Source organism: Dermacentor silvarum, chromosome 1 (genome assembly GCF_013339745.2).
Source record: "Dermacentor silvarum isolate Dsil-2018 chromosome 1, BIME_Dsil_1.4, whole genome shotgun sequence".
NCBI classification, from domain to species: domain Eukaryota; kingdom Metazoa; phylum Arthropoda; class Arachnida; order Ixodida; family Ixodidae; genus Dermacentor; species Dermacentor silvarum.
This window is the reverse complement of record NC_051154.1, coordinates 181,272,350-181,281,862: the sequence shown is the minus strand read 5'-3', so window position 1 is coordinate 181,281,862 and position 9,513 is coordinate 181,272,350. Positions and strand designations below refer to the sequence as shown.

At 50.9% G+C, this 9,513-nt stretch overlaps 1 protein-coding gene across 1 annotated transcript; it reads left to right on the top strand.

The window, feature by feature from the left end:
- Nucleotides 1-996: 996 nt before the first annotated feature.
- On the top strand, nucleotides 997-3,388 carry LOC119436485 (uncharacterized). Its single transcript, XM_037703343.2, is given in 2 exon segments — nucleotides 997-1,470; nucleotides 1,473-3,388. Coding segments are annotated over 2 exon segments (2,109 nt in total). The 5' UTR covers nucleotides 997-1,221; the 3' UTR covers nucleotides 3,333-3,388.
- Nucleotides 3,389-9,513: the final 6,125 nt, after the last annotated feature.

Sequence of the window (9,513 nt, the reverse complement as noted above, 5' to 3'; positions counted from 1 at the left end):
CCCTCCTTCCTGAAGAGTAGGCAGGCGTTGTGCCCCTTCCGGTTGTCAGTTGCCAACCTGCTCCTCGCTTTCCCTTTTCTGTAAAATGTATATACGTTTTCAAATCAAATAATAATAATAATAATCTCTCGGGCCGTAGAGAGCAGTTTCCACACAGCTTTTTCGCAGCCTCATCTACCTGAGCGGAATGTAGCCTGTGCAGAGTACACAAACGACGCGAGCGCGTGGTCAGTCATGTCTGTGGCATCGGGTCATAAGCGTGGAGAAAATATTCACCTAAGATTACGATACTCCCTAATGCAAAATTTGAGCGCAGCTGTTCGGCAGCCGTTTCAAATTCGCAATATATTGTGGCAAAGAATATGATTCTGAACGACAGGGTCCTCTCGGCGGTGGCGCTGAGCGTCTGCCCGGGCAGCTCGTTTAGCAGCAGCGGCAGATGAAGTATTTCCACCGGTTGCGTCGCTCATTGTTCAGAAAGAGAGCGTGAACACGGCAACGGGTGGCTCGCGTGGAGTGCATTCTAGTAGACAGCCGGCTAGCGCATCTCATCGAAGCCAAACAGTCGATACTCAATCGCTGGAAGAAACAACGGCTCAACCGCAGACTCCGAAAGAAGGTGGCGGAGCTCAACCGAGCGATCGAGGAGCACTGCCGCGCGCTGTGCACGCAACAGTGGAACGAGATCTGCAACGCGGCAGACGGGCAGATGCACAGCGGGAAGACGTGGAACCTGCTGCGGCACCTGATCGACGAAAGCAAGACCAAGTCGCACCAAAGGGACAGACTCGCCAAGCTCACACATCGGACGGTCTCGGTCCACGGCGCCGACGAAGTCACCAGGCGCATCAACGACAAATACCTGCTGACTATACCCACCGAACAACACGCGCCGCACGACGGCCTACCCAACGCGAAGCTCGATCGTGACATCGACGTCGAGGAAGTCCACGCGGCCCGGCATGACCTCAATGGCCGGCCTGCAACTGGCCCGGACCTCGTCACGAACGAGGCGCTCAAGAACCTCGACGACGGCTCGATTGAGAACCTCGCAAAATACTTTAACAAGTGCTGGAGAGCGGGAGCGCTGCCAAAGCAGTGGAAGACAGCCAAAACCATGCTGATTCCCAAGCCGGCGAAGCCGCCGGACACGGACAACCTCCGGCCCATCTCGCTCACGTCCTGCGTGGGCAAGGTGCTGGAGCACGTCCTGTTCAACAGATGGCAAGGTGGCAAGACTACCTGGAACGAGAAGGGCTGTACCCGGCCACGGTGATCGGCTTCAGACAGCACCTAAGCACGCAGGACGCGATGCTGCAGCTCAAATACCAAATCATTGACGATGGCGGCAGCGCCCGCGACAACAAGGCAATCCTGGGACTCGACCTACAGAGCACCTTCGATAAGGTGAAACACTCGATGATTCTGTCCCAAGTCTCCAAGCTCAACATGGGCGAAAGATCCTACAACTATACATCAAGGACTTTCTCCTGGACAGGACAGCCGAGCTACGAGCAGGCGACCTACAGACGCAAGAGAAGCTGCTCAGGAGCACCGGAACACCGCAGGGATCGGTCATTTCGCCGATGCTGTTCAACCTGGTAATAATCGGAGTGGCCGAGAAGCTCACGGACATCGAAGACGTCAGGCACACCATCTACGCGGACGATTACCGGCCGCGTAGATGGGTGACCGGCCTCAGCGACGCCCACATCGAGGGCGCGCTGCAAGCCGCCGTCGACGTGATAGAAGACCAGCTGGAAGGCACCGGACTGAGATGTTCGCCGAGCAAATCGGAGCTCCTGATACTCCCACCTTCCAACAACGGCAGAGGCAAGACCAGACAACGCGAATACGAAAAAATCAGAATCGTAACCAAATCCGGCAACGTGATCCCCGAGGTCAGCAAAATCAGGATCTTAGGCATGGTCATCGAAAAGAACGGAAGAAACGGTGACACCATCGCCCGTCTCACGGCAAAAGCGACCAACGCAATGTCACTCTTCAAACGAGTCACTTCCCGGAAGGCTGGCATGAGAGAGGAGAGTCTAATCAGGCTCGTCCAATCCTTCATCATCAGCCACGTCGCGTACGTTGCAGCCTACCACAGATGGCTGCAACACGAACGCAACAAAATCAACGTAATCACCAGAATAGCGTACAAGACGGCGCTGGGACTCTTCGAGTCCACGAGCACGACCCGCTTCTTACAACTCGGGATACACAACACGCTCGAAGAAACAGCCGAAACGCAACGGACCCCTCAACTGGAGCGGCTGTCCACGACCAAAGCCGGGAGGAAGATACTGGATGACCCGGATGACCTGGGAATAGGACGCTCGAACGAGGCGGAGATGAAGCTCCCCGTCCCCGAAGAGGTCCGATGCCAGACCAGAATCGATCCCATACCCAAGAACATGAATCCCGAATTCAACAAGGGAAGAAGAACGGTGAGGGCCAAGGCTCTCATCGACCTGCACGTTAACGACGAGCACGCGCGGTACGTGGACGTGGCCGAATACCAACGGAACGCCTTCGCAGCGGTCGTCATAGAGGCGACGACCGGCGCCACGAGGACGGCAGCGAGCGTGAGAAGCGCCGGAGCGGAACAAGCAGAGGAGGTGGCCATTGCCCTGGCCATCGCCGACGCAGACTGCCACACCGAGCTGAGTGACTCGAGACAGGCGGTGCGAAACTTCGCCAATGGCCAAATCTGCAGGGAGGCCGAACGCGTACTGCGAGCGGCCAAACTGCAAGACAGAAAAATAAGAATCAAGTGGTTCCTGGCGCACGCGGGCGACGCGTCGGAGCGCAACGAGAACCACAACGAGACGGCACACGCAGCGGTGCGAGCGCTAACCAACCGCGCCCCGGTGACAGACCGTTCGACGTGGTTTGGAGCCAAGGACCGCATGACGGACTACAACGACATCACGGAGGCCTACCGCCTGGCTCGCAGGATTCTCCCACTCCCGCATCCGAGGCACTTGAGTAGAGCGGAGGCGGCACTACTGGGACAGATCCAGACCGTATCGCTACCGAACCCGGGACTGATGCATCGCATGTACCCCGAGACATACCCGACCGATAAGTGTAGGGTCTGCCGGAGGGAGACGGCAGATGACACGCACACCTTGTCGGACTGCACCAAAAATCCAGAGGAAGCAAGATCAAGAACGATCCCGCCGCGGCTCGAGGCAGCCGCGATGAGCTACGACCAAGACCAACAGCTCTGGGTCGTCCAGCAGCTCCTCGGGGCGCTCGAAAGGCAGGGACCCAGCGAGCCGGCAACGGTGAGCGGAGACCCGCGCCGAGTAACGGCAACCTCGTAGACCACGTAGGCCCTCGTCGGGGCGCGCCAGCGCCCAACTGCAGGCACAAGTAAAGTTTGCTCCAATCCAATCTAGTGGCGGCGGCGCAGGTGAAGTAACGCATGCGCAGTGGGTCCGAAGCCCACGACAGCGCTTTTTTTCCCATATATGGTATTGGTGTACGCGCTCGCCGCATGCCTGGTCGCCTCCTTGGAGAACGTCTCGTGCGCCACTCGGCTTTCCCCCTCACCCTTTCACCATACTCTCCTCCTCCGCTTTCCTCATCGCGCTCTCTTCGCTATCGCCGTCTTTCATCCCCCGCTGCGCTCCTCGTTCGCTCTTTCATCCTTCGCTGTGCACGTTCACTCGGTTACGCCGAGGGACGCCGACGTGCTCTAAAATGTCGTGAATGTAGCAACCGGCCGGCGGTGTCAGCCAGTTTACGCAGATTGCGCGCGTCGAGATCGCGGAGGTTTCCGTCTGACGCTATAGTGCAGAGTGCTCCACGTCACTGAGTCGCTGTCTCGATGCGCTGACGTTTGCTTAGCGATGACGTATCAATGCACATATGCTATACAACGCACGGGTAGCTAGCTCTAAAGTCTCACTGAGGGGGGCGACGATGAAAGCACTAATTATTTAACGAACCGATGGCAGTGCATTGTCCGAGAATCGCAGCGTATAACGATCGTTGCCATGAGCCAGCGCAAGTGCACGCGGCGCACTTATTCCGAACTAGCGGCCACGGAGACAGGAGCGCTGACTCGCCCATCTGCATATCCCTCAATGCATATGGCGCATCGAACAAATGTCCTGGCGGCATATGTTGAAAAATCTAGATGACACAGCACCTTAGCAACCGCTGTTGAACGCTATTGGCTGAAACGCCGGCGGCGATGCTTTGATGTCACGCCGTGAGGATTAATGCCTTTGCGTGTCGCACCGATAGGTTAGGTTAGCATAAAAGGCGTTATAGGTGGCGCGGCGTACTCTCACAGCGGTTGCAAAGGGCCTCGAGCGTCGCCGGCGTTTCAGCCAATCGCGTTTAGCCGCGGTTGATAAGGTGCTGTGCCAACTAGATTTCCAATATATGCTGCCCGGAATGTGCGTGGAACCGTTGTGCTATGAATCAGTTTTGCTTCGGCACAAGGGTGTCATATTTCGATAGATTGTGGAAGCTTACTTTGTAAAGCAGAATGGTGATAAATGCGTAAGCTAAGCTTCTATAGCAGTAGTTGATAGGGAAATAGCACTTTTTGAACAGACGTGACGGGAACGCATAATAAGATGCTGTAGAATGGCGTCGTGAATGCGTTAAGTGCAGACTTTTGCATGTTTCCCGAATAAACGGCCGGTTATTAGCACCCATACCGTCGTTTTTTTTGCCTCTCTTTTTTCATGGGATAGCATTCAAGGCGGACCTCACCCATTTCGTAGAGGTATCCGTCTGAGGAAAAATATGGGCCGATACCGAAGCGCTGTCACGAGGGAAGAATGCGAGAAACTGGCACGTGACGCACCCGCCATTACTAAATTCTAGGTGTGCTGAGCGAACGCGTCACAGTGTATGTGCATGAAATCGCGAGTCTGTAAAGCGATACGAGGTATAGAAACGTCACTTTGATAAATGAGACTGTGCGCGCGCGCAGCTGTCGAGACGTCACAATCTAAGTATGCTGTCGCATGCTTAGAAAGTTAGCGGTGCTAAGTTGTGGCCTAGTTTTTTCTGTGCGTGTGTGTGTCTGCCTTGTTTAGTTAGCGCACACACCAACTAATGCGTACCAACTACCTTCATTCAACGTGTACTTCTAATGAGATCTTGGTCGCTGTAATCCTCCAAACCCGAGCTGACCGATTCCGGAGGCACTCTGGGTCCAAGTAGGATATATCTTGCGCCAACAGAACAACGAGCTGCTTTTCGTAGCAGTGAGATGGAAGGAAGAAAAAGCTGAGGTGAACTTCCGGTAAAACGCGGCCACCGACTGCGTTTAGACGTGAAACATGGTGGCGATGACGGTGTGCGTGTAGTACGTGGATGATAAACGTCGTCGGCATGAACCAAGGATGTTTAAACTTTTTTTGTTTCGTCTAGAGCGGCAATGATGTTTCAAAAGGGAAGCCGGACCGTCACCACCTTAAAAAGGACACGATAAAGCATTAGCTTATAGTTAAGAAAAAGAAGCTCTTTTCTCACACTCCCCAGGAGTTTAAGATGGCTAATTTTACCGTGCAGATACTGGTCGACGTGTATCTTTGTGTTACTGGTTTCAGGAGGAAGCCTCAACTACCTAGCGAAATATTTTGGAGATCACGTCATCAATACTCAGCCAGAGATAATACTTTCGTCGGGAACAACCAGATCCTCTTTTCTAATTAGCCTGACATTTACATTAACAAAGCAAAATCACATGATCTGGGAGTGGCCTCCAGCCGACAAGGCTTTGTTGTCTCTATTTCAGATGTGTGTGCGTGTGTGTGAGAGAGAGAGAGAGACGTTTATTAAATAATAAAAAATAGAAAATCGTACATGTATGAAAAGGCAACCCCAGTGGTTTTTCCGGTGAGGTGCCTAGATTAGGTCAATGGTTTTGCTTCTTATAATATAGATGAGCAAGCTGTCATATATAGCTTTGCGGTGTTGAGGGGTCCCTCTTCAGAGGTGAAGTAGGGGCAAGCGCTGGCTTGATCTCTGCCGGTAAGAAACTGCGGGAGCTCTCACTCCAGAAATTTCTTTTAAAACCTCCTATGTATGAACGGAGCGAGAGTCCCCCTTCGCCAGTGACTTGTTAATAAGATTTGTTAATACGTTATTCGCCATTGCAGGAGTCATGGAAAGCCAACAAAGATTTTTGGGCTGAAAACTAATTTATTTTTGAATGCAGCATGTTTTTCTTTAAGATCAGTTAACAATAACCAGCCTCGGCGAGATGTTGCCACAAAATGTGATGCCACGGGCGCGGAGCTACTTCCGAAAATTTAAAGGTGTCGCCGCCACCGCCGAGCTTCTGCTCTGAATAACAGTGACCTATTTCCAATTTCGAAAATGTTGCCGAGCTATCTAGCTTGGCCTGATACTTCCCTTGGTGACCTATTGTTTTCCGCATGCGTATGTCAATTTCTTAAAATTGTCTCCGATGTACTTCCGTCTATCACAGCCCGTGGAGTCTCGGCGGAGGCCTTTAATAATGCTTTGCACCACCGAACGTCACGCCTAGCGACAGTGAACGCCAGCGCGGAAACAGTGGCTCGATTCCGCCCGTGATGCGATGCTGGATACAGAAAAAAAAAAACAATAATAGCAACGAAAGCGCGCGTGAGCGCTACTTGCCTCGCGGCGTGTCATCCACTCCCGCCGCGGTCATTTTTCTGCGGGCGAATCGGCCTAGCGCCGCCGTCGTCAGGCATGCAGCTTGGTCGCAGAAACGCCGGCTTTGTTCGAGGCATCGCCGCCGTAAAATTGGCCATTGTTCAACAATTGCAAAATATTCCGTCTGTTTCCTGCGCATTCTCCAGATGAGCAGTGCGTCCGACTATAGTGGTGTCCGCTGTACATGAAGAATCTGGAGCCTTTAAGCTAGAGCTGCTGCACATGCGTTCACCAGCTTAGCAAACTTCCAGCATCCTGCGGCCCACTGTACATAGAAGCGGAGCAGTGCTAAACTTACCACGCTGCATGATCCTCCCACTTCCACCAGTCCGTCGGAAGTAACCAGGTTTCAATGATTCGTCTCGATTCTTACTTGGGAAGACTCAGTGTATGAATAAACGATTTATTGGTCTAACTTTCTTTTTTGTGTGTGTTTTTGAGGAAGCTTCTAGTATCATCGTAGACAGTAATAAGGTTGACAACTGGGCGAGCTGTAAACGGATGCGTTGATACGGGAACCGGCGGCGACAGCTGGGAAGGCACAGAAGTGGGACAACCGAGCGAAGTTTCCATTGTCCCCTGTCTTCCGTGTCCCGTGTTGCCGAGAAGTTCGTATATCGATGTATTCGAAGCGAAACTTAATTTGTAGAACAAAAGATGCGGTTCTATAGAAAACTCATCGCTACAAGTTCTGGCGAAATTGTTAATCTGGAACCTACTGGTCTAACTGCGTGGATTATTGCACCATTCCCAGATAAAAAAACTATTAAAGACCCGCAAAGACCAGCTACTGGCTTCTGAGAATTGGAGAATAATTTAGTTGAACTGGCGCCGAATTCACAAAGCTTTGCGTTCGTAAGCGCTGTTTACCATCAGATGGACGCTTTCGCTAATAATATGTCTAACATCACAATTGGCCGGCATCTGGTCTTACGAACAGTTTTAGCGTAAGAACTTTGTGCGAATCTGGGTCCTGAACCATGCCTCGGGATTGTTCAGGTGTCTGCCTTGGGCGAGACAGGGGACCCCGTTAGCATTCCCTCAGTTATTTTCACCTGATGATCCACCGTAGTGACTAATGCTGCTGTTGGAGCTCCATCCATTTGAGCAGAAAACATAGCGAGTTGCGGACAAGGACTAGTGGAGAAGGAACTGGACACACTCTGGCGCTAACTCACCATAGTTTTATTTCCAAGCTTGTGAGGCGTCTTAACACCAGGCAAAAGAGTTCAATTAGCACGTCAAGCAACAATAACAACTAAATGAAAGAATTCGACAGATGTTTCAGTGCACTGATGGACTAACGAAATGTTCTCGGCATTTTCAACATTATCCCACACGCATGTCTCTAGCTAGGAATGTCAATTCTTTAGCGTATATATATATACAGGGTGTTTCAGCAAACATTTTGAAAAATTCTTAAAGGTTGCATGTGGCAGATAGCACAATTCTAGTTCATGAGCTGGTCTACTCGAAGAGGCGGACATTACTTGCACAAGAAATTGAAAGACATAATCGAATAATTAACAGAAATTTGCTAATTAAGTTTCTAACTAATTACCTGATGGCCCATATTGCAATTTACAAATTGTAGCCGTGGAGTTCGCCAGGCGGATCCACTTGGAACGAATTCTCGGGATGACACCCGTTTCGAGATATTAATACCCGAACTTTGCGGAGAAATGCATTGGCGTTCCAGTTAGGTTCTTAACAAAACGTCGCTTTATACAATGAAGCACAAAATTAACTGGAACGCCAGTGCATTTCTCCGCAAAGTTCGGGATCGAATTAATATCTCGGAACTGGTGTCATCCGGAGAATTATTTCCAAGTGGATCCACCTTGCGAACTCCACGGCTACAATCGGTAAATTGCAATATGGGCCATCAGGTAATTAGTTAAAAACTTAATTAGTGAATTTCTGTTAATTATTCGATTATGCCTTTCAATTTCTTGTGCAAGTAATGTCCGCCTCTTCGAGTAGACCAGCTCATGAACTAGAATTGTGCTATCTGCCACAGGCAACCTTTAAGAATTTTTGAAACCGTTCGCTGAAACACCCCGTATATGTATATTGAGTGCTGACTCAACTTTCCTTCGAGCTTGATATATTTTGGGCTTTCGTAAGATGGACGTGTTGACCTTGATATATTTTGTGCTTATACAATCGCGGCCATTAACTGGTTTCCGCTTCTTGTGTCTTCCGAACAGTCGTGCAACACGGGCTCACAACCGCAGTCCTTGCAGTGCATAGCAAGCTACGCTCCCGTTTTATACGTTATGTAGCTTGCGCTCTGGCATAATCTATCGTTTAGGCAGCAGCCTGTCTGCCCCAGTAAAACAGATCGCACGTTAGCGCTCTACGACAAGCGAAAACTTCAAAACACTCACCAGACTTGGGGCGCTGCTTATTCCTGCACTGTTTATTAGCATCGACCCATGGATTGGCGGTCTTTACAACGGTCGCAGCTTATCTGGGAACAAAACCTCCCTTACAATTGCGCGTTGGGCGATCATCTTTAAGTTGTGCGATATACCGTATGAATGCGAGGGATCACTACCGTTCCTTTTTTTTCTCCTATTTTAAACTTAGCTTACCGAAACGGTGCTAGACCCACCCTGTGTTTTCTTAAAAAGTCCTCCCGCTACAACTGCCATCTGATGACCGCCATCAGAAAGGCCAGTGGCACCGTGAGCTGAATTTAGTGTCTATCGCGCAAGGGCAAGACTTTCAAGGCTTTCTTGAAACAAAAGATTTATAAGCCCTCTTTCGTACAGTTTTTGGAGCCCAGAGTTAAAAAAAAAAATTCTCCAGTTTCTTTGTGTGTCCTTGTCT